Below are 26,400 nucleotides of genomic sequence, written 5' to 3'. Positions count from 1 at the left end.
TTAGTGAGACAAAAGGTGGCATATGTGACAGTATGCCATCTTGTACCATACAATTTTTGTTTTGTAAGGTCAAATTTCAAGCTGAATCATAGCCATATCATCGAATTAAGCAGTCATGTATTTGTTTAGTTTGTCTTTATTGTTTCATCAAGTTCCCTTCATATCTTTGCAGGGTCAACTGTCAAAGCTTTCAAATACATCTGACATAGCAAAGAATAGAAGAAGATCAATAAAGAATTGAAAATTTTTCTAAGACATAAGAATGCACATCACCACCTATGCACACATGCCTTCCTTGAAGAGAACAGAATTTAGACAAAAAGTGTGCATTAGGCATGCACCATATAGTGGAGCAAGGAACTTCAAATTCAAATTTGCAGGCTAATAGTCAAGTACACACAAGAAAGAAGGGAACAAATTGAAGTTCAAAAATATGCAGGCTAGTGTTTTGGTACACGCCTACAAGCAGTGAGGATACTTTTCCCAAGTCCAAAACTTGCATTTACACATCAGAGCATATGCCTTGGATAAAGAAATGAATTTCAAACTTCAAAATCATGACAATAGAAACATAATGTCAAACCTCCAAGTCTACAAAATATACCAGAGGTGCATGCCCTATATCAGCAACTTGCTTTTGGAAAAAAAAGATGGCAAAGCATGCTATGGAGTGTGCTCTGCAAAGAAAGATGAGCAAAGAAGGTTTGAAAACCTACAAGTTAGGTTATTAGCGTGTGCTCTTCAAAGTGAACAATTTGGAAGATCAAGGAGTTTACAATGCAGCAGGAGTTAAAAATAGCTTGTGCTATATTTAGCTGTTACCTTTTTCAAAGAAAAAAGGCTAAAGCATATTTTAAGATTTTCTATTTTTAGTTGAAACTATTTATAGCCCATCATATTTTTAGTGGTCTGTACTTTTAGCATAAAGAGACTATACTATTTAGTCTTCTGCTATTTCTAGAATACTCTACTTTTATCCTAGAACAACTACTCTTACATCTCTTGTCACATAAGACACGTGGGCATTAAGCCAGTTTATAATAAATTCAATCTATAGCTTAATTAGACATTGCATAGTGTTAGTTTTAGCATTAGAGAATAAGATTTTGCAATAACAGTTACATTTCATCCAATTAGTTATTCTTAAAGTAGAAGTAGCAATCAGCTTTCTATTTTTATTTGTGCAATAGCTTTCTAGACATTTGTTGTGACCATTTCACACATCGCCCCATTAAAATGGGGACCCCCTCTTTTTGCTCGTTTTGCTCGTCCTTCTCTCTGCTTTTTTTAGGGTTTTGGGTTAGTGAGTCAGTCGTTTGGACTAGGGACAAGCCTTAGGGTTTCCATTTTAGTATTTTCAGGCCAGAGTCCAGTCCATTTTGAAGAATTGTTGAGCTTCCTCCCGTAAGATGCAATTTTGAAATAGGGTGAATTTGTCAGGGATCAAGAAAGTTTATCTAGGTTCAGTCGGAATTTTGAATGCAAGTCCAAATTTTGCCTAAGTGTTAATGATGGAATTGTGAATTTTGTCCGAGTGAATTTTTCACCAAATTTTGAAAATTTTGATAATTGATCCTAGGCATTGGAAAAGTCTTATTTTTGCCTTGTGAAGTGACTGAAGCCTTAAAATCTTGATATTTTGGCCTGTGGAAACAAGTTCGCTCCTGTCCCTCAGCCAGGGACCAGGGCGAAAATCATAATTTTATGCATCTTGGTTGTTAATTTGTTTCATTTGTCTTGTGCAGGGTCGCCAGGAGATGCAGTTGAACGCGAATCGAAAGTTTAGATGAGTTTTGAGATTCAAAATGGCAAATTTTTTAAAGTTTGAAGACAAACCGCTCCTGTCCCTCACTGAAGGACCGGAGCTTGTTTCTCAAAATTTCATTGTCCTTGCAGGATCAAGATGATTTTCGAATTGGAAAAGATAAAAGAGGGCATGTTCTGTCCATTGAATATAATTTGAAGAAATTTGCAAACAAGGAAATGTGCCAGGAGCAAAAATCGCTCCTGTCCCTCACTGAAGGACTAGAGCTTAAAATCCAAAATTGCCTTGTCCTTGAAAGATTTGAACGATTTCGCGATTTGAGAAGAACAAAGGAGGTACATTTTATCAGTTGAATATAACTTGAAAATGCCATCATAAGGAAAATTGGCCCTAGAAGCAAAATCGCTCCTGTCCCTCAGCCAGGGACTAGGGCGAATTTTAGTGATAGCTCCCGTCCCTCTCCCAGGGACCAGAGCGATTTTCTTTATAGGACAAGTTTTGGGCGAAGATCAAGTGAGTGTTAAGTTTGAGGCAAGCAAAGGAGGCGTAACGAATCTATTGAAGATAATTTGAAGATTACAAAACGCCAAGTGAGGTCCATGTTGTCCTAGGCGCTCCTGTCCCTCAGCCAGGGACCAGAGCGATTTCTTCCTAAGGAGAATTTCTCACCAAGTTGAAATGAATTCCATGTCAAAGGTGAATGAAGGAGAACATAATGAGTCCATTGAAAACAAGTTTGAAAGTTGGCAAAGCAAGAATGAGCCTACAAGTGCAAGTTCACTCCTGTCCCTCAGCCAGGGACCAGGGCGAAATCAAGACTATTTAATATTCAACTCCAAGTTTAAAACACGACAAGCCAAAGTACAAGGGGGCAATGATGTTTGGAACGCCTCAAGGAGAAACAAAGTTGCAAAGATCGCGAAAGGTGATGGAAATGCCCAAGTTCGCTCCTGTCCCTTTCCTAGGGACCAGAGCGAAATAGTCAAATATACTTAAACTTTGAAGGACACGTTCGTTTCAAATGTTCAAGAAGGAATAAAGGACATCATTTTACGCCTTGAAGACAATTTGATATCAATATGATGGAGGATTTGCACCATAGACTAAAATTCGCTCCTGTCCTTCAGTCAAGGACCAGGGCGATATTCACAAAATCCATCATTTTTTTTTCTAGATCACATCAAAGCAAGGTTACACAAGATCCGAAATGTCATTTGAAAGGTGATGAATGAGAAATGAAGGTTAAAAGATGACAAATTTGAGTTAGAATTCAAAGATCGCTCCTGTCCTTCAGTCAAGGACCAGGGCGAAAATCACTTGAATGACAAGTTTGCTTTGCAAAAATGAAGTTTGGCGTGTGTGAAACAAACAAGGGGATCATTGCCTACCTCACGAATCAATTTGGCAACTTGGAAGACAAAGGCCAAGGAGTAAATGCAAAGTTCGCTCCTGTCCCTCAGCCAGGGACCAGGGCGATAATGATCTTAAGAGGCATTCATCTACAAAATTGATCGATCAAGCTCAGGATTCCCAATGAAGATGCCAGTTTCAACGTAGAGGAAGTGATTTTAAACGTAAAAGGCGAGAAATTCAAGAGCAAAGTGCAAAGTTCGCTCCTGTCCCTCAGTCAGGGACCAGGGCGATGTGGTTTGTACCCCTTACATCTCCCATGTTTTGGCGTCAATAAAATTTTCAAATTATATTAAATGCTAAAATTCGATAAACCTTGAAATATTTAATTAAAATTAGCATTTAAAATTGCGCATGAAACATTTAATTAATTAATTTTGCCTTTTAAAAAATCGAATTAATTAATTACGAAGGCATTAAATTAATTAATTATTAATTTAAATAAAAATTGGAGTGCTTGGGTTTTATTTTCATATTATTTAAAAAAGTCGGCCTATGGGGATTGAAGAGGTAAGCGCTTATATAAAGGGGGTGTGATATGGTTTTTAAAACATCATTCAATCATCCTTTGCATGCGATTTGGAGAAGACAATTACAAGGTGCGAATTCCATCAAGAAGACAAGGAGAGTGCGAATTTGGTTTGAAGAGGTGCGATTCCCTTTATCAAGACGTTGGAGGCCCCCAAAAGTTGGCGAAGTTGATAAGGAAGACGCCTTTGCTAGAGGAGGACCACATTGATACTTCAAACTTCGATTTTTGCCTAGGCGAATTTCCTTATTTTGCTTTTTAGAGTTACCTATCAAGTGAGGTATGGCGAAGTCTTCCTTAATCTTGAATTTTTGAAATTTTGATCGTCATAGTCTTAATCTTGAAATTTTGAAATTTCAGTAGCTCGATCGTATTGAGGAAATGATAACTCAAAGACTTATCATGAAGTTTCCTAAATTTAATCTCTAATCTATAGTTATACATTGCAAAATCTATTACTTATTATGAAATGTTGTGTAGGTGTTACAATGGCGACCCCGAAGGCGGGAGCATCCACCAGTCGTCCAGCTCTCATGAAGGAAGATCAAAAGAACGAAGAATTGGAGACCAAGATCGTGTCTAAGTGGAGCAACATTGGAGATACCAACTTGGGCAACTTCAGTACGAAGAAGTTTCGAGAGGTCCCTTACATTGGCAAGCCATCACCTGTCGCCAGGAGGATAATTGAAAGTGGCATCATTAAGGTGGCCGGCTTCCCTCCAGCAGTCCAATGCCATGAGTTGATGATCGAGTGTGCTCGCCATTATGATCCACAATCCAGAACGATCGTGTCCAGGGAGGGAAACACTTTAGCCTATCTTTCAGAGGAAGCTATAAGTGAGGCTTTTCATCTTCCAGAGCACAAAGATATGGTCTACAAAAGCATAGAAGGAGCCAGGTCCATGTACGAAGATGATCCAGATGCTTGCCTAAGCATCATCAACAAGAACTGGTTACTCAAGAGTCGTCCTCGCCTGAGCAAGATTCAGAATACACCACATAGGATCGATTTCCAGGAGGAGTACAGAGATTCGATAACAATGCTCAACCGAGTCACAGGAGCCCCTCAAGCCTTCTATTTTGAGAAGTGGATGTTCTACTTCATCCAAGTGATAGTTCAGGGAAAAGGAACAATTCATTGGGCTAGAATGATTAGCCATTGCTTGGACATACAGTTAAGGAGATTAAAGGCTACCAAGTCCTTCCACATGAGTTCATACGTCATATATGCCTTGATTAGGAGCTTTGAGTACGCAGGACTACCTCACAGAGGAGTGATTGGAAGAGGACCCAGCGAGGTCAGAGTTTGTGATTCCTATGTTCACTTGCATCATCCGCCAGGAAGTAACTACAAGTTAGTCAATGATACCTTCACGATGAACATCACCAAGACGTTGCAAGGCGGAATTCACAATAGGCTATCTCAGGATGCACAAGAGCTAGTAAAGAGGTACGGTGCTTGGTTTATCCAATTCCCAAAATTTACTTATATTAGAGTTCATGGATGTCCTTCACCTCCATACATGTTGCCGAGATATCCGACAGACAGAATTGTGTTACTTGAGGTAACAAGACAGTTGGCAGCTTATGCGAAGGCATTCAGACACAGACATGGAAATGGAGTTCCTGTGCCTATCATATTAGGGAATTCAGTTGAGGTGTGTCCTAATGCTCTAGCCATGGACGATGCAAAGGAGTTAGCTTTGTATTCTTTTTCATTCTTTGCCTTGAGAGAGAGCTTTGATCCTTATGGGTATATAGAGGAGACAGTCGGTAGAAAATATAAGCATGAGTTTCAGATAGAAGAATTTGTGATGAATCTCTCAGATGATCTTGAAGTGAAAAGAAAGATGCATTCCAGATTACCTTTGAATTTCATCAGGAAATGCAAGATTTACAGAGTGGCCGACCAAGCTCAGGACAGTGGCAGACATCTCCAATCATCTTATGATCGAGAAAGCAAATCAGTGAGGTTAGATTGGAATGAGCCCGAAGTTGTGGATCTAGATGCTTTGATGGCTCCAGTTTTGTCTTGTACTCGCAGATGGGTTGATGTGCAACATCAGAAGTTGAGAGAGCAAGGCATAGCTATGACTTTCACCTTGGAGGAGAGACCAGCTAAAGGTGGAGCAAGTGTAAGCGAAGGTAATCCTAATCCCAGAAATGCAAGTGAAGGCAACCTTCGAAGTGTAAGCGAAGGCAATCTCCATCCTAGAGGCTCGAAGAGGAAAGAGAGACCTAAAAAAAGAGAATCTTCCAAGAAGAAGCAAGAGGCCAACCGAGATCGTTCATCCGGCACATCTTCTCGACAAGAGAAGAGGACATTTGAGATAGAGGAGTCTATGGAATCAATGGTACAAAACGATACAGAAGGACAGGCACCTCGAAGGTCACCAGGTGGATCTCTCCAAGATAATGAGTTGCATGAAGATAAAGAAGATAACGAAGTAACATCTCCTCCCAGAGAAGAAGAATTGCCTAAGGAGATACAGGTTAAAGAAACAAGATCTGCCATCCCAGATTGGTTAAAGGAAAGACTAACAAGGGTGATTGTGATCGAAGACGAAGACAATGTGATTGATTTAGAGAGCCTTGTTGGGAATTCTCAGGATGTGACAGAGAAGAGGAAGGCCACTAAGATGTCCAAGATGATCAGAGATGAGACTGGATCCAGGAAATTGCAGATAGCTACACCGGCAGTGGACAAGTATGAAGGTGAGATCCTCGCAGAGGAATATGATGTAGAAACATTTGAGCTTGGTCCACTTACAGCCGAGCAGACACTAGATGAGGCCACCGATTCATTTGAGGCATTGAAAGACAAGCTTAGGGAAGAAATGGAGAAAAATAGAAAGCTTGAGAGAGAGATCGGTGCATGGAGAACATATTTCAGCCATCTCAATCAGCCTTTGGGACGTCAGGATCCCGCAAGATCACCCGTACAGGCACTTCCCCTTCAATCAATTGGTGAGGCAGAGAGTCAGGAGTTTGGTCCAGCTGATCAGCTCATGGATTGACAAATCTCATACAGTTGCCATGGAATTTGCAACGAGGATGATGCAGACTATTCATAGGGCTATCCAGGTTCTTGAGATCATTCACAATTTGATGATAACGATAGCTGCCTTTGCTCATACTAAAGATGTTATCATTCCTGTCTTGCAAGTAATCAGACAAACATCAAGAAAGGTCCTAGTGCAGGAAAAGATAATGAATGGAGGACCTCATAGTTTACTTCAGTGGTCAACCTTACTCCGGATGAAGGAAGTTCTCTTCGACGACATCAGTACTAGATGCAATCATGTTGAGGAGGTTATCCACCTGATCCAGGACAGAGTGTTTGAGGTACTACGTACCATTCTTGGCAGGAGGATCGAAGTTGAGACAGATGTGGATTTGCAGGAATTGGAGGAAAGAGTTAAGGTCATCTTTTGCAAGGATGCTAATGTTATCACTGATGAGCAACGGGACCACATGTTTGCTACCATGCTCCTAATTGAGAAGACCAAAGAACTTGAACCTGGATGGGACGCTGCTCTTCTCAAGGCATTTGATCAGGTCATCCACTTAGAAGAAAGAATGAGGAATCTTCCCGAGATTCCAATTGCTGAGATCGAAGGAATCGTATCTAGATTCATTGCATATGCTAAAAAGGAGCATTGGAAAGGGAATAAGATTCTAGATGAGAGGTTGTTATAGATGACATGGCACCTTAATTGTCATTGGTCTATGTCTCCTAGATTTTTGTGCCAAATTTAATATTTGGCTATGCATTTAATATTGTTCAGTAAAAAGGGGGCTATTTGTAATAAACCCTAATTAGGGTTTAGGTGTCATAATCTTGGCCATTGATCTTCTTTCGATCTGGACCGTTCATTGTAATTGAGGATGCTATTTATACCCTCACTTCTTTCATTTTGTCATAATGATGTATTAGAGAATTAGAGAGAGATTAGAGATTAGCAATTTGACTTGTAGCAAGATTGAACTTTGAGGAAGGAATTTCAAACAATTGTTGTACATGATGGCTTTGAGATCAATAAAATATTGAAGTTATGGTGTTTTATTGCAATTCTTGTGGTTATCTTCATGGTTGTTCATTTTCTTGAATCATTCTCAATCAAAGTAGTTTTAGTTTGAAGGACAAAGTGTTGGACTTGATCTTTGGTGGGATTCACTTTTCAAACCACTAGCTTCTTGCTGATTGTAGGAACGCCTTGTGTGGTCAACTGGAGAAATTTGAATCACTTAAACCTTCAATCATTGTTGTATCTTGGATATGTGCCTTTGTGGTAGTGTCTTTGATCTTTGATGAATTGAAAAAATCATTTGTTACCTTAGAAGATCGCATCAATTTCAATTGAGTTGTTATTTTATGGCAATATTGAAGTTGGTAGAATCTTGCCAAATCTCGTCCACATTGAGTCGTTCTTAGGGTTAGGCTAGACTAGATCTCTTGTGAACCCTACTCTTTTGATCTTTTTTAAAGAACCTGTTAGTTTAGGAAATTCTACTTCGGAAACGTAAGGCCCCTTGATGACACAGCAATCACAACGACCACTAGTGCTTATCCACACGTAGAGACCCTACTTACAAGAACATTGGAGTCACCCTAACTGATCCTTCTTGCGATATCTTCAGCAGTTAGAGACTTTATTCAAGAGAGGATAAGATGCCTTTGGGTATTTTATTCTGTGTATGATTGTGTACAAAATACACGTCAACAACATTATAAAGTGTTATTTTGCACCTATATTTCAAATGATGATTGTCAAGCCTACATATTATTGAAATTGTTCCCCACCAAGTATTTGTGATTGTTAATCCAAAATTCAATGTTTATTCACTCAATAGAATTTATTACATCTATCTTGCCTCTAAGTGTATATTGAGATGTGTAAATGATATTCAGTTTACAATTCAATATGCAAGATGTATTCTAATTTGTATTCTCTATATCTATGTATTATCTATCTCTATTATAAATCTGACTATCTTCTTTGTTTGGCAGGTGAGAGGAGTATTTATGGATTTCAATATCCTCTTCACAAATATCAATTGATATATATATGCAAGAGGGGAGGATCAAGCAGTGCCTTGACCGGTCATGTCTTATGGACATGACCGATCAAGACACTACTTGATCGCACCCTTTGATATATACTATCAATCGGTGTTTATATTAATCACCATCCCAATACTAATCAGGGTCTACGTAACTTAGTGTTCATGCCAATTGGTATTCACGTGGTATGCCAGTCGGTGTTTGTGTGGCATATTAACCGATGTCAATCGGTGTCTAAGTTAACCGATATCGATCACTAACTAATGGTTATATATATCAAGCGGTGCATACTTTGCCACCAGATAACAACTCGATAATCATTATTTGTTTATTGCTAAGAACATATCCGATATAAATCGGGATACATGGTTAACCCGATAATCATCGGTGATCACAATTATAATGCAAACCAATATGCCATGCTATAATATGATTATCGATATTGATCGACTAAGTAGATTTGATATATAAATGAGGAATGATTATCAAATGAAATAGCTTGAAGTTTTCTTGATAGTTTATCGATAGGATACATGATTGAATGAGAGACTTCATTTATCTCCCATTCAATCATTTATCTTACCGAAGCTACCATGCATTAACAAGATGTGTTCTAAGGTATCTTAAATATCTTCTATCAAATTTCCAAGTTCCATACTACAAGTCTTTTCAAAGTTGAATATTGTAGCTTTGTCCCGAGTCCATTTACTTTACCAAATCCATCATGCTTTTATATATTAGTCATTTCAATATGTATGTGTACTCATATTGTTCAATCTCTGCATTTTGCTAAACAAAACAAGCATGTTGTTGTAGGGATTTCTAAATTTCTTTTAGTCAAAAAGACCAAAAATCTCTTATTAAATGATGGTGTCTCGAATAGCCTCATGTTCTATAATAAAAAATCAAAAGGATAGATTTTTATTATGTTTGTATTGCATACTCAAAATCACCCAAAAAATACTATAAAAGTTGTGAATAGGTACATAATCAACTGGCTTTATAGAAAAAACCTAATACAAACTAGCTTTACATGATCAACAAAAAACAGACTAAAACAAAAACAACCTTTCGAATGATTTGCATGAACCTATCAGGGACAAAGTGAAGGAGGAACTAGAAGAATCCACATGGTCTAAAGGAGAAGAAAAATTGGAGTAGAAGCAATGGCCATTTCATGATTGGATGCTTCTTAGATGGAGTGAGACTGTAGGGTAAAGGTTGGGAGAGTTTCTATACTTGCAGCTCAAATATTCCCATTATGGTGCGCCACTCAAAGGCCTTGGATGAAATTTTTTAGACCTAGAACAAATTCATTAAGCTCCTCCATATTGTATGCATAAACTTCCTCACCTCCCTTTTTAAGAGCATTTAGGTGCTTTGCCAAGCTAGTTACATGGGCAACTCAACGATTTAGAATTTATTTTCAAAATCTTTATTGATTCCATAAAGATGGTGGGTGCTTATTAAATTGTCAAAGTCATTAGACACAAGGATTTGCACCCGTTAATGTTAGCATAAGAAAATCCAGCAAACTCAACCACTTGTTCAGCGGGAGAATTAGATAGAAACTTGGAAAAACATACTCAAAATGAAAGGCAATACAACTTGGCAGTGTAACCAGCCACTTCCACTTCTCAGCGGACAATACAAAAACAAAACCACTTATTCAGCAGGAGTGATAATATCAAATGCTGGAAAGTAATGAAATAAGAACTTGGAGGTGAACCAGCCACTTCCACTTGTTCAATGGGTAACAAATTAGCTTCAAAATCTGAAAATCAATGAACGTTGTTTAGTACTACTAAATCAGCGAATTATAATAAGGCTAACATTGAAGCATCATGAGAAAACACTGCTACTATGATTCAAACAGTTAGAGAAACAAATCCAAACTCAATGCTGATAAATTATGATGAAAAACAAGAGTTTAGAACAGCGATACCCAATCTGATATGCAACTACTGCAAAAATGATCTTTTCAACTAGCAACCCAAGAAAGCTTCAAATGATCATATCTCCCTTGATTCTTCTCCGAAATAGCTCAAATTGAAAGCAAAGACAACATAAAGCCTAGGCATCCAACCTCCATCCACTCCGAAGTCCCAACCAACAACTAGGGAGATGGCACAAATCCCAATGCAGCCCAAGCAAGATGATACGACCAACTAAAAGGTACGACCACCAGCAAAATTCAGTGTCCTCATCAAAAATATGAAACCTTGGGCATAGGAGCGCCCAAATCTCTAGGAAAGAAAGAGTTAGAACCCACTAAAATCGGACCAAACCTCCAAACAATATGAGTATAAACTTGAATCAGCAACTATTAAGTTTTACACTCCAAAAAACAAACCACTCACACACCAACTAGAAAACATCAAATCCACTCAAAACTGAAATCTCCATTGGAATACCCTGGCAACCTCTCAATGAAGCTGCACCACACTTAGCTAGGAGTTATCTTTCAAACTTGAAACTGGAAGAAGCTAGGAGGCACACAACCCCGAAGCAAGAGTCTCAGAAAATATTTCAGTAGCACTTCGTTATCAAATAATAGCATCCCCAAAAGAACCTCTCAAACTTGCTTTTATAGCTTTTCTCACGAAATCAACCCTCTTCTCCAGGCAATGTGGGATTAAAAGTTTTACTTTATTTTATTTCCCTTTTTCATGTGCACCGCTAACTTAATAAAAATTGTTAATAATTCCCAACTTGGACGACCACATGGGAACATCTTTGAAGAGCAACTTACAGTCATTGAGCCTAGGCGTGGGGGTCAAAAAGAAACTTGAAATTATAAAATCACTTCAGTTATTAACTTCCAAAATCGAACTTCAAGAAACTTGAATAAACCACCCCTCAAACTAGACTGCCAGAATTAGAAACCAAGTGCTATACCATATTACTAAAAATAGTACTTACTAAAAATATCACACTGCTAAAAATAGTAAGTGACTTCAAACACCATTTAAGCACAATCCAAGTAGTCGTCGTAACTTGCTAAAAATAGTAAGTTCAAAAATCTCCTTAGATGGAAATGCATGTCACACCATTCTGAAGCTCTCTCAAAACCCAGAAAGACCCCAAAGAGAAAACTATCAAACTCCTACGAACACCCCTCTGAAATCCACCCTAAACATGGAAACCCTAATTTAGTCTCTGATTAGCCTACGAGTTTCCAAAATAGGCCAAAGATCCATCTAACAATCTAGAGCTGAGAAGGGGACATTACAGTCGACCCTCCCAAAAATTGCTTGTCCTCAAGCAATCGCAAGGCCGGATGTTGCAAAATCTGATCATTCTCCCAAGTCGCATCCTCAATCGATAAGTTATTCCATTTAACCAAGTACTCTTTAAGAGTCCTCCTCAAAGAGCATTCCCAAGAGTCAATGATGGCCTCTGGAATCATAACCAACTATCCCTCCTCATCCAAAGGAGGTAAATCTAATGAAGATACCACATTGTGCCCAAGTGCCTTCTTGAGGCGTGACACATGGAAAACATTGTACACCTTATCAATCTCAGGTAACTCCAACTCATAAGCCACTTCCCCAACCCTCTTGGTGACTTTGAATGGTCCATAAAAATGGGGCTTGAGCTTCTCTGCTCCACTCTTCTTGAGAGTGGACTGTTGGTAAGGTTGGAGCCTCAAGTAGACCATATCTCCAACCTCAAAAGTGCACTCTACTCGTTATCGATCACCATACATCTTTTGTTGGTTCTATGCATGTTGAAGGTTGTCCTTCAAAGATCTCAGAATGTCTTGACTTTTCTACAACATATGCCTCGCTTGAGGGGCTCTACTATCTCCAAAAGTCAAATCAGCAAAGCTAGGTGCCTCATATCCATACAGGGCTATGAAAGGAGACATCCTAATCGACATGTGATAGGAAGAGTTGTAACAATACTCTCTCAAATGAAGCCATCTCACCCAAGCCTTTTGCTGCCTTGACACATAATTTATGAGATAACCTTCTAACCACTTGTTCACAACCTCAGTTTGTCCATCAGTCAGAGGGTGAAAATTGGTGCTAGGAGTGAGTACTATGTCACTCAATCTGAAGATCTCCTACCAAAAGATGCTTAGGAACTTCCTATCCCTATCACTCACAATGGTTTTCGGAAAACCATACAATCTAAACACTTCTCTGAAGAAGAGATCAACAACCTGAGCCACTGTAAATGAGCTGGTAATGGCAAAGTGTGCAACTTAGTCAATCTATCCACAACTACATATATGCAATCTTTCCCTTGCACTCTTGGCAACCCAGTGATGAAATACATTGATATACTTTCCCACTTCTGATCGGGAATAGGTAGGGGCTGCAACAAACCAGCTGGAAAAGTGTGCTCATTCTTGTTTTGTTGGCAGATCGGACACTATAATGTAGCGAAGGACATCATCCTTGAGTCCCTTCCAAGAAAATCTTTCTCGGATTTGTCGATATGTCTTGAAATACCCATGATGACCAGCCAAGGGGATGTCATGAAATTATTGAAGAATCTTCTTCTTGAACTTGGAATCAGGTACTAGGAAGATTCTACCTTTATAGTGTATCAAATCATCAACCATTTGATACCTTTCATCATGCAAAGTGCCCTCCACTAGACTAGTAACAAACTGATTTTTAGCACTCTGCAATAATCTGTTGTTTCCAATCAGCAGTGATCTCAACCAATGAGTTCAAATGTGGTGTTCTAGACAAATCATTAGCCACAATGTTGTTCTTCAGCTTCCCCTTGACATACTCAATATCAAAATCGTAAGCTTGGAGCTTACTCACCCATTATTGTTGTCTCTCGTTCAAATCCTTCTGACGCATAAAGTGTCTAAGACTATTGTGATCAGTCTTCACCACAAATTTACTCCCAACTAGATATTGCTGGAACTTGGCCAAGGCGTGCATGATTACAAGCATCTCTTTATCATAAATTGAATATGTTTATTCAGCTCCTCTCAACTTTCTACTTTTGAAAACAATCAGATTCTTGTCTTGCATTAACATAGCTCCAACTCCTTCCCCTGAAGCATTACACTGCAACTCAAAGGGTCGGGAGAAATTTGGGGTTGCCAACATGGGACATGAACTCATGAGCTATTTGAACTTATCAAAAACCGTTTGTGCTCTCTCTGACCATGCAAATGCACCCTTTTTTATAAGATCGGTGAGAGGGGCAGCCATCTAGGAATAACCTTTCACAAATCTTCTGTAAAATCCACACAAGCCGAGAAAACCTTTCAACTAAGTAAGGTTCTCTAGAGGGGGCCAATCAAAGATTGCCTTAATCTTCTCAGGATCAACACCACCTCCCTTAGAGCTGATCACATGTCCAAGGTAAAGTAGCTCGTTCATTCCACACACTTGGACTCCTTTGTGAACAAGGATTCTGACTCCAAAATGCTAAGCACTCCCTTCAAGTGCTTGACATGCTCCCCCCATGACTTACTGTAAATGAGGATGTCATCAAAGAACATAAGCACAAACTTCCTCAATTGTTTTTGGAACATCCTTTTCATACAAGATTGGAAGGTTGCAGGTGCATTAGTCAACCCAAAGGGCATGACTAGAAACTCAAAATGCCCAAAATGGCATCTAAAGGCTATCTTCTCAATGTCTGACTCCCTCATTCTGATCTAATGGTACCTTGATCTGAGATAAATCTTGGAGAAGTAGACAGCCTAATGTAGCTCATCGATCCTGGGTATGGGATACCCATTTTTAATGGTTTTCTGGTTTAGAGCTCGGTAATCTATGCACATTTGCATAGTCCCATCCTTCTTGACTAGAACTATTGCAAAAGCAAAGGGGCTCTTGCTTGGGCGGATGTACCCCATATCCAAGAGTTCATTGATGGCATTCTCTTTCATCCTTTTGCTTCTTTGGATATCGGTATGGAGTAGTGATGACTGGTTTGGCTCCTTCAATTTTAATGATGTGCTCGGTCCCTCTCTCTACAGGTCTCCTAGGGGGTAGAATACCAAAAACTTTGCTCCTCTTGCTGATCAATTCTTGAATATCTAGTTGGTAAAGCCTCTTTCCTTTTGTAGGATTGGATGGCATGACCAAACATTTTGCTACCCATTCAACTTGACCATGACGAACCAGCTTTTCTATCCTCTTCAAAGACACAATATGAGGGCTTCCATTTGACATCCCTCTCAACACTACTTTCCTCCCTTCTGATGTAAATTTCAACTCCATATTTTGCAGATTTAGAGTGATCTCTCCAAGAGATCACAACCATTGTATGCAAAGTATTGCATCATCAGTGCCTCCAATGCTAGCAACATAGAAGTCATCCTTGACTTCGAAATTTCCCAACCGCATAGACATAATGGAGACCATTCGGTTGCAAGAGATAGTAGAACCATCAACTACCATTACTTTGAAATCTTTAACTTCGTCGGTTGTAAGGCATCCCTTTGCAACAACTTTCTCATCTATTGAAGTTATGAGTTGCTCCAGTGTCAATAAGAGCAATGACTCGGTGCTCTCCAAGCACTTCATGGACTCTAAACGATTCATTCTTATGTAGACTAGAAAGTTGGGCAACTACACCCCCACCTTCTTGGTTTTCTTCTGCCTCCTCCAAAATCTCTTCATACTCACTTTCCCCCATATCAGTCTGCTGTTCTGAATTTTCAGATTTTGATCCATCAGCAAAATAAGCCTCCATATGGTGTCCACTGCATTTTCCATAGCACTTATGACCCGGGGCCCATGGTTCCTTGCAAGTGTAACACAAATTATTCCTTTGGATCTCTTTTCGAAGCTCATTATCCATCTTAGAAGAAAACTTCTTGGTCTGATTTGAAAACTTATTCTTGTCCTTTTTATAAGGAAAGGGCTTGGACTGAAATTTCGACTTTGGGGCAGCCAACTCCATACTTATGGATTTTCTGATTGCTTCAGTCAAAGTTGGTGGATTGAATGCCTTCACCCAACCTTTCGATGGTTCCTCTATCCCTTCAGAAAAAAGGGCTACAAGCCTCTTTTTAGTGATGTTAGGTACCATCACAGCAAGTTTATGAAATTCAGTTATGTAGGCATCAAGTGAACCTTGTTGTTTTAACAGTGCAAGTTCACAAAACCTCACCTCGAGATCCCTAGTGTCAAATCTTTCAATGAGTTTATTGGTAAACTCATTATAGGTGACAATGAGGTTATGGCCAAGAGTGACCAAACTGTGATACCACCATTCATGAGCAGCTCCATCTAGATGCAAAGTGGCAAACTTGATAGCATCTTCTTCAGGCATCAGCCTCAAGGACAGGTAATTGTCTAGCTTCTAAACCCACGATCTAGCAAAACATTTGTCACTTCCATCAAAGTGAGTAGGGGTGACTTTTCCAAGGGCTCGCCGATAGTCTCTTGGAATAGGAGAGCGATTCTCATGTTTTCCACCTCCTTTTCTTTTCTTTTGACTCGTATAGTGATCCAAGGTGAGAATGTCTCGAATCTCCGTAGGAAGAGAAACATATTCCAAGGTGAGAATGTCTCGAATCTCCGTAGGAAGAGAAACATATTCCAAGGTGAGAATGTCTTGAATCTCCGTAGGAAGAGAAACATATTCCATCTAGCTACTTCTCACTTCATCAACCATTGGTATTTCAATTTCAAACGATGGTGCTTTCTTGGGTAGGAAGATAAATTGCAAGGGTCTAGGAGTTGATCCTCCAAGCATTACCACATTTGATCCTACATTCCCTCCATTGATACTTCCATTTCCGCCATTGCTATTGGAAGTGCTTACTTTGGCTCCGTTGGTTGGTTCATTAGGAATCATATTTTGATTTTGGCTAAGCTTGGCTAGCAATTGTGACATCATATCTAACAGAGTATCAAAATTTCTTTCTACTCTAGCTTCAGGAGTCTCATTTGAGTCTGTCCCCTTTTCGAACATATTTCCAACTGTCGCTTCTCTGTTTATAAGAATTTTTGAGAATGTCTCTTCAACTGGAACAAGGGGAATCTAAAACTGTTTCCTCTTCTACTCTCTATTGTAAATTAATTTGTAACATCCAATTTCTTTACCACTCATAGAGAAATTTATCAACTCAACTCACGGGATAGTAGGAAAACCAACTCTGATACCACTGAAATATCTCTTTAATTTTTTTTCATTTTAAAACACAAGGATTTGCACCCGTTAACGTTAGCATAAGAAAATCCAGCAAACTCAACCACTTGTTTAGTGGGAGTATTAGATAGCAACTTGGAAAAACATACTGAAAATGAAAGGGGATACAACTTGGCAGTGTAACCAGCCACTTCCACTTCTTAGCGGGCAATACAAAAACTAAACTCAACCACTTATTCAACGAGAGTGCTAATATCAAATGCTGGAAAGTAATGAAATAAGAAATTGGCGGTGAACCAGCCACTTCCACTTTTTCAGTGGGTAATAAGATTTAACTTCAAAATCTGAAAATTAAGGAACATTGTTTAGTACTACTAAATTAGCGAATTACAATAAGACTAACATTGAAGCATCATGAGAAAACACTACTACTATGATACAAGAAGTTGGAGAAACAATTCCAAACTCAATGCTGATAAATTACGATGAAAAACAAGAGTTTAGAACAGCGATACCCAATCTGATATGCAACAGCTGCAAACTGATCTTTTCAACCAGCAACCCAAGAAAGCTTCAAATGATCTTATCTCCCTTGATTCTTCTCCGAAATAGCTCAAACTAAAAGAAAAAACACCATAAAGGCTAGGAACCTCCACATCCAATCCCAAGTACCAACCAGCAACTAGGGAGATGGCACAAATCCCAATGCATCCCAATAAAGATGATAAGACCAGCAAAAAAATCAATGTCCTCATCAAAAATCATGAAACCTTGGGCATAGGAGCACCCAAATCTCTGGGAAAGAAAGAGCCAGTACCCACAAAAATTGAACCAAACCTCCAAACAGTATGAGAATAAACTTGAATCAGCAAATAGGGTTTTTACACTCCAAAAACAAACAACACCACTCCACACCAACTAGAAAACATCAAATCCACTCAAAACTGAAATCTCCATTGGAATACCCTGGCAACCTCTGGATGAAGCTGCACCACACTCAGCTAGGAGTTATCTTTCAAACTCGAAACTAGAAGAAGCTAGGAAGCACACAACCTTGAAGCAAGAGTCTCTGAAAATATTTCAGCAGCACTTCATTATCAAATAATAGCGTCCCCAAAAGAGCCTCTCAAACTTGCTTTTACAGCTTTTCTCAAGGAATCGACCCTCTTCTCCAGGCAATGTGGGATTAAAAATTTAAAAGTTTTACTTTATTTTATTTCCCTTTTTCATGTGCACCAATAACTTAATAAAAATTATTAATAATTCTCAACTTGGACGACCACATGGGAACATCTTTTAAGAATAACTTAAAGTCATTGAGCCTAGGCGTGGGGGTCAAAAAACAACTTGAAATTATAAAATCACTTCATTTATTACCTTCCAAAAACAAACTCCAAGAAACTTGAATAAACCACCCCTCAAACTGGACTGTAAGAAATTGAAACCAAGTGTTGCATCATACTACTAAAATAGCACTTACTAAAAATAGTAAGTAACTTCAAACAACTTTTAAGTACAATCCGGGTAACCGTCGTAACTTACTAAAAATAGTAAGTTACAAAATCTCCTTTGATGGAAATGCATGTCACACTATTCTAAAGCTCTCTGAAAACTCAAAAAGACCCAAGAAGCAAACTGCCAAACTCCTACAAACACCCCTTTAAAATCCACCTTGAAGATGGAAACCCTAATTTAGTCTCTGATTAGCCTATGGGTTTCCAAAATAGGCTAAAGATCCACCTAACAGTCTAGAGCTGAGAAGGGGGCATTACAGATGCTTTGGTTGAAGAAAGGTACAGACACATTTTTTGGACACCATGTACTAAACACTCCGTTAACTTGGTGATGCAAACAATTGGCATTCAAATAGAGTAAGTAAAAGCTATATACACTAAGGGAGAGGAGATGCAAATATTTGTGACAAACCATCATATGTCACAAGGTCTCTTCAAAACTTTCTCAAATCTATTGTTGAAGGTAAATTTAAATTATGCCATAATTACTCACATTTTCGTGTGGTACTAATTTATTTTACACAAGATTAAGTCATTGATACCCAATTAGCATCACACAATCATTTTGAGGCAACTTGTGAAGGTGTGACAAGCATTGGGTGCCATGGTCATTAGCCATGAATGGAGTATTTGGAAGCAATCAAATTCAAACAGGGACCAAAAGGTCAAGTCATTGATCATGGATGATGATTGGTGGGCACATGCGGACTATATCTCAAGTTTGACCAAGCCTGTCATGATTATGATAAGGTTTTTTGACATAGATCAGCCATGTTTGGGGGAAATCTATGATGGCATCAACTCCATGATAGAAAAAATAAAAGTCATAATACCATAAAAGTAGAATGACCCCAAAGAAACAATTTTCAAAAGTGTGAAAAAAATCGTGCATCACCACTAAAACAAGATGAACATACCCTTGCCTCTCCTTGCAATATGCATTATCCCCTAAGTATTACAACATAGGGATACTTTCTTTGCCAAGAAGAATTGCACAATATAGAGATAGTGAACTTACTAATGCATACAAGTTGACATTCCAAATAATCCTCTCAAATCTAGAAGTGGTTGATAATGTTAGGAAAGAATTTTGCAAGTTCATCTCAGAATGAGATCATAATATTTATGCTCTTTAAGATTAATACAAGGAAGATGCTCATACATGGTGGTACCTCCATAAGGAAAATTATTTTTTCCTCCAACTTCTTGCAATCAAATTTCTATCACAAGTGCATACTTTTTAGTTTTTAACATTCTTTACCACTCTTTTGTAATTTTTACTTTTAAGTTGTATTGACTTTCTCTCCAATTTCAATAGGTTGCAAATTCTTCTTTGACTAAACAGAATTGGAGTACATACTCCTTTATTCACTCAATGAAGCATAAGAGTTTGGCTGCAAAAAAGCAAAAGATTTGGTCTATGTCTATTTCAACTTGCATCTCCTATCAACAAGGCAGTTGACTATAAGAGAAAATAAAAAATTGGAATACAACCCCTGAGCATAGCAACTTGGATGCATCTATTTTAGAGCTTGTGAGAGACAATGTAGATGATGGCAAGGCTCTTACACATGATGTACCTAATGAGAGTAGCATTCCATTAGCTTGTGGTTCAAATGATATTGAACCAAGTGATGAATTCAATCTAGATGCTCTTGATAAAGATTGAAGATCAAGATACAAATGCTTCATTACATTATTTTCAAATTTTGTAATCATAATGATTTTCATTTGAATTTCAACTTAGGATTTTTTTGAAATTTATGAGATATGACATAATATTGAAATTTTGAACTATCAATTGAAAATTAATATTATCTTTACCACTATTATTGATTAATGATGAAGTATCATACTATCAAAGAATCAAATGTCATTATTAAAATATAATATATTACATGAATTTTCATTTCTATATATTTTTAAAATTGTATGCATATATATTATACAGCCATACCCAATAGTACTATACCAAAATAAGTGTTGTACCTACCTATCAAAACCCCTTATCCGTACCCAATCCCATACTAGAACTAACAACTTAATTAAAATGTGTTTCCTTCAACTTAAATCCAATTTTGTACTCATTTAATTGATGTATACTTGTGTATATGATCAAAGTAGCTTCTAATTAACAGACTTATTTAACAAACTTATTATGCCTTTAAAGTTGATTTATTGAGGATGCCTAGTAAAAGCTTAAAATACTTCATTTAATCTCTATATTTCATGCTTTTTGAATCTGCTGGGTCTTTACCAAGTCTAAGTGCCAAATCCAAGACCAAGTCAAAAATCAACTTGCCATGTCCAAGTCTTGTAATTGTGATTAAAATTCACACCATTTCTTTTATTTATGACAATTTAATAGAAAAACTGAAAATTAAATTCAACTATTTATTGAAGGAATACAGAAAAAGGAAGTCATGTTCCTAAATTAGTATTATGATTTCAATTTTCAATGAAAAAACTGAAAATTAGAGTCAATTAATTTACTGAAAGAATACAGAAAATATGAGAATGATGTTTGCTTGCACATATGAGAGGACATTATCAATAAGTAATGCTACTCACTTGGAGGACTGCGAAACAAAGATCTTCTAACTCAGATTTCATAGCCCAAAGTCCCAACCTAGAAGCAAGTGAGCACCATATAGCTAAAGTCTCTTGAGCAACAGCTCGAGCTTTTGATGGTGGTAGTGCATAACTGGCAATAAAAATGGACAAGAATAAAATCATAATTATAGATATCTACAACAAGATATAACAAGAAAGGCAGACAAACAGTAACATTATAACATCAATCGGACTGCTGAACACATCCTATACAATACATCAAAAGACAGTATTGACATTTCAAGTGGCACAAATTTGAAGAATGGTGGAAATTTATAGTGTAGTCTGCCTAAAATTCTGAAGTGGAGTAGTTCTTGTGAAACCTAAACTAAAATGTTGATACTATTCCATCGAATAATGCTTGTCAAATTATATTTACTAATGTACAAGGTAAAAGCAGTAAATAAATGTTTTTGGCATTTCAATAGTGCTTTAAAGGTATAGAAAGAAGGACAAAAAAGGAAAAGTTCAGATATCAGAAGAACAGAGATGAAGATATCCCATTAGTAGAAAAAGGAAATTTTATCCCAAGGTAATTCTTATGAAGATGCAAGCAAATTTATTAAAACTGTGAACCAAACCTACCCATTGTAAAAAAAGGCATGCTCTTATTACAGAACATTGTGATGGAGTAAAATGACACAACCAAGATCACTAATGAATATACTCCATTAATTGATCAAACATGTGAACATGATATCGTTCAAAAAGATATATACCAAATCCTTTATTCTTAATTCATTCCACCAAAACTAGTACAAAACCTTGAATCCTAGCAAGGAAGTTGAGATTAAGTATGATAAAACTAGACTTCTGTAGAGTGAAAGTTCCAGTAAAAATAATCAAACTTCCACAACCTCAAGGACACCTGACACAAAAAATGCATACATACCTACACACACGCATGTGCGCACATATACACAAACATATGTAAGTATGTATGCGCATTTACAAATGGGAAAGCAGGATGCAACTAGAAATTGAACAAGTCTTCTAGAACAGGCATGTTTTTAAGCTGCCAAAAAGTCCTCTTTCCTTTCTCTTCATTATTTTATATATTAAGAACCAGCAATTTCATGGATGTTATAATCACAGGGAACCATCAACAACTGACCTTCAATGCTCCAATAAAGAGTGGATTCCTGCTGATTTTATTAGCCATTGATTGATATTTGAAAAGTTCACAAGCAGCACTGATATAAAAGTGTATTATTATATCTTCAAAAATTAATTTTGATTTTCAATAGCTTTCATCTGAAAATTAAAACTCGCATAGATCTAATATTCCTAACCAGAAACAAATTAAAGAACCCTAAATAATTGTTTCTTGATCTTCTACACAATGACTCAGTTTGTCAATACCAAACTCAATCTCCCTACTTAACGTTTGCTCATTTTCCATCGAAGTAGACCTAAGTTACCAATTCAGGTACAGGTGTGGGTATGGGTATCAAAACCCAATATGATGGTATAGGAAAAAAAATTCCTTGGTTATGGGTACAAGACTATATGTATATGTATATGTAGTTGAAAAACTTGGACTCGGCAATAACTCTTGTGGCCCAAATTTTTTTAAAACTCAGGAATCAGCAAAAACTCAGGAAAAAAATGGGCAATAACTAGGCAAATTATCGAACATTTGAAAATATACAATTTCTTAAATTATTCTTAAAAAGCACACATATTCACTGAATTTGATGTATATGTATAGTTGAAAAACTCGGACTCAGCAATAACTTGGCAAATTTAACAAACATTGGAAAATATATAATTTCTTAAAATATTCTTAAAAACACACATATACACTGAATTTGTAGAACATATTACTGTTTTCCATCATATATAAATCAAAATTTGAGTAAATACATATCATAGACCAATAAACAAGTGCAACCTTTAAATAAATTTGGGTTCTCTACATCATTGCACAGAGAGTTTGATGAGTATTGTTGGTCATGTTTTAAGGGCCATTTTAGCCATTTCTCAAACTTCTTTCAATTTGGATGTCACTATTATGTCTTCTCATTTATTTATCGCCTTTGTATTAAACATTTATGTATTACTCTATTTCTTTTATATCTTACATCTTATCTCTAAAATTTGTTGGGCATATATTGGTAAACTTTGATTTCTATATCCTAATTCCTACCCATTTTAAAGAGAATTGCTAGAAAGTTTAATTCCTAGCTTATAAAAATATAAATAACTAGCTTTCATATATATTTTATCCATAATAAAAAATTAGCTGTCATATTTTTAAATATTTGATATAATAAATCTTAAATTTTATTTTGAATTTGATATAATAAATAGCTTTCATATACTTTATCCATTTTTAATCCCTCGTCATTATATTAAAAGTTTTAAACTAACTTCTCTTCATTTATGTGATAGCCTATAAATCTAATATAGATATGTAAGAAAAAATTAAAATGAATATCTTATAAAAATATAAAAACCTAACAGAGTCACAGCAGCTTGAAAAACAATGAATATTGGTAGCTTCAATTCACAATGAATATGAGCACTAGCAGCTTCGATTCACAATTCTACTGGTGCCCTAGGTCACGCATAGGAAAAATGTCCTCTGTCTTTGTGAACAATGCCTCCATCGCAGTGAACAAATACTTTAAAAAATTAGGTTTTTAAAATTACTTTTATGACTTTTCCTAAAGAGTTTTTTGGCAATTTCTGATGAATTTTTGCCATTTATTTGAAAAAAATCACGCAAGTTTAAACAAAAAATCTTTGGCAAGTTTTTTCACAAGTACTCGTGCGTCCGATAATTTCTTCCCGAGTTTTTCAAGCATGTGTATATGTATGCATGCATACAAATACATCTATATTATAAGAACACTACTACTCATTATTGCCAATAAATAGAATATTTAAATACCTTGTAATCATATTCAAAATTTCCAAATATGAAAATACTCGAGTCTCAAAATGTCATTACACAATGAAAATGTTAAAAATCAATATTTAAGTCTTCATATATGTCTTCATCAAAAGCATCAAGGTCAGCATTTGATTCAATTTCATTTGAACCACAATCAATGGAGTGCCACTCCTCCCACTAGCTATGTAACGTGCAAAAGATGCCTCATCTATAGAGACTTTGGCAAGCTATGTAACTATAGCATCTAAATCAGCACATTGAGGGATTAGATCCTAGATTTTTGTCAAGCCCTCATTGTATTAGGTGTCTTATATGACAACGGACAAAGGTTGTAGTGTACATAGACCAAATGCTCTTCTTTTTTGCACCCAAATGGTTGCGCTTGAACAATTGTATTCTAATTCTTCTCAGCTAAAGAAGAACTTGCAACATGTTGAATTTGCATGCAACATTTGGTATGTAATTTTATTAATTCAAAACATAAATTATTAAATTATCTTATTTTTAAATATTATATATAGAATAATAGCATCAAACAAAAAATGAAAAAAATAAAAAATGAAAAGATAAATAATTGGGAGAGAATTTTGATTACAAGAGCTACAGGTAAATGGATCCTTGACCATGTAGATACCAACAATAATGAGCATCTTTCCTATATATATTTTGAAAAGTGAAAACATGATGATTATTTGAAGATGTGAAGTAGCCAAACTCGCTCAAGATAATACTTTGGATATCCTCATCTAGAAATATATGTCTAATTGAAGCCCTATAGCCAGCAGCAACCTCCTCATCCCTATATGGTGGCACCCTCCTTGGCAATATAATTATTTACTTGCCATAATACTTTGACAACAAAGAAAACACTACAAGATGTAAGGGGATGGTCATCTTGTTCCAATGGTCAATGATAATATTTTGCACAATTTTGAAAAAAAGTTTCCATTGGGTCATGTTCCTTGGCTTCTATTATTTTTCTTATTTTCTCCACCATGGAGTCTATGCCATCATAGGTTTCGCCCAAACATGGGCAATCAATATTAGCATACTTAATCATGTTGAGGATGGGATAAGTGAAATTGAAAACATATTCCACACAAGCGCACCACTCATCATCTAGGATCAATGCTTTTACTTTTTGGGCTCTTTTTGTCCTTGACCACTTCCATACACTCCACAAGCTATTGATGAAAATAGTGCTCAAGGCCTCTCACACCTTCACAAGTCATCTTAAGACAATTGTGTGAGATATATGTTAAAAAATACATGTACATATCAACAAGAATAAAATAAAATAAATATTGAAAAATAAAAGTTTAATTACCTTCAACAACTCTAAAATAGAGAAGGTCCTAAAGATGCCTTGTGACATATAATGATTAGTCACCAACACTTGGATCTCATCATCCTCAATGTAGATTTGTTTGAACCACCCAATTTGTGTGCTAATATTTTGCAATAACAAATTGTGTGAGTCAACTACGCATGGTCTCCAAAAATGTTACCATATGTACCCTCCACTATAGACTCACCTACCTTACAAATTTTAACGTTGTCTATTGCAACTTGGACAAAATTTTCAAACCCCACCATTTCAATGGATTCTATAGGGATATTAGCAATGAAATTTGCATCTTTTGCATGCCCCTCACAATCCACTACCTTCAAAAACATGACCCCTTTAGAGGACACTATTATAAATTGATCAATGGCCTATTTTTGCAATATTTCCATCCATCAAAACTAATGGACAAACTTGTTTTGGGCCATGTATCCTTGATTACTCTCAATGATATCTCTATTGAAACTTTCTCTTTTGCCAATAAGGTGGTTCACACCTTTTCGTACCTAGGACCAACATAATCAGGAGGTGCATTGCAAAGGCTCATTACCATATCCTGCCAATAAAGGTGATCTAACAATATTGAAAGGAAGCCCATTGTTATAAATATAAATGCAACATGCAATGCTCTGATCTGCATCTGCCTCACTTCAATTTTTAAGGCCTTCTACAATGGGCCTCATTTTCATGAAACCAAAACATTCTTTTCTTCAAAAGATGGTGGCATTGGCATGAAAGGATGCAAGACAGACAGTTGTGAGACACCACTAGGTTTCTAGAAGCTTCTCTTGGCAAAAGGATGTGCAAAAAGCCTTTGATCTATTACTTGTCATGTCGACATCCTCTTGTTGTTTAATATAAGCCAATAGTTGTTACTTTGACAACCCCTTTTTATTTTTGCCCAAGACAAACTTGTTTTTCCCTATAAAGGAATAGCACAAAAGTGAGCTTTCAATTGAAAATATGAGCTCCTATAATCCTTTCCACATTGGCTACAATGCCAAAAATTACTCCCACCACCAAGAAGTATTTGAATTATTGTTGTATGTCACCAAAGAGGTGATGATACATCAAATTTAAAAGAACTCTACATTTTGAGAAATCGAACTTGAACTTCCAGCCATTTTGAATGAACCTAAAATAAAAAATATTACAAATTAACAACACTAGAATTGAAA

The 26,400-nt window shown here is 36.8% G+C and overlaps 1 protein-coding gene across 1 annotated transcript in view; it reads right to left on the bottom strand.

Annotated features, from left to right (window-relative positions):
* The window catches only part of LOC131056066 (uncharacterized), a 252,670-nt gene that overhangs the window by 137,824 nt on the left and 88,446 nt on the right, over nucleotides 1–26,400 (bottom strand). Inside the window, exon 7 of the mRNA XM_057990398.2 lies at nucleotides 20,937–21,069. Coding sequence (XP_057846381.1) covers nucleotides 20,937–21,069 — 133 coding nt within the window. The remainder of the gene's footprint in view (nucleotides 1–20,936; nucleotides 21,070–26,400) is intronic.

Source organism: Cryptomeria japonica, chromosome 2 (assembly GCF_030272615.1).
Source record: "Cryptomeria japonica chromosome 2, Sugi_1.0, whole genome shotgun sequence".
Taxonomy (NCBI): Eukaryota; Viridiplantae; Streptophyta; class Pinopsida; order Cupressales; family Cupressaceae; genus Cryptomeria; species Cryptomeria japonica.
Note: the sequence above shows the minus strand (reverse complement) of the source record. Positions and strands in the feature narration are given on the sequence as shown.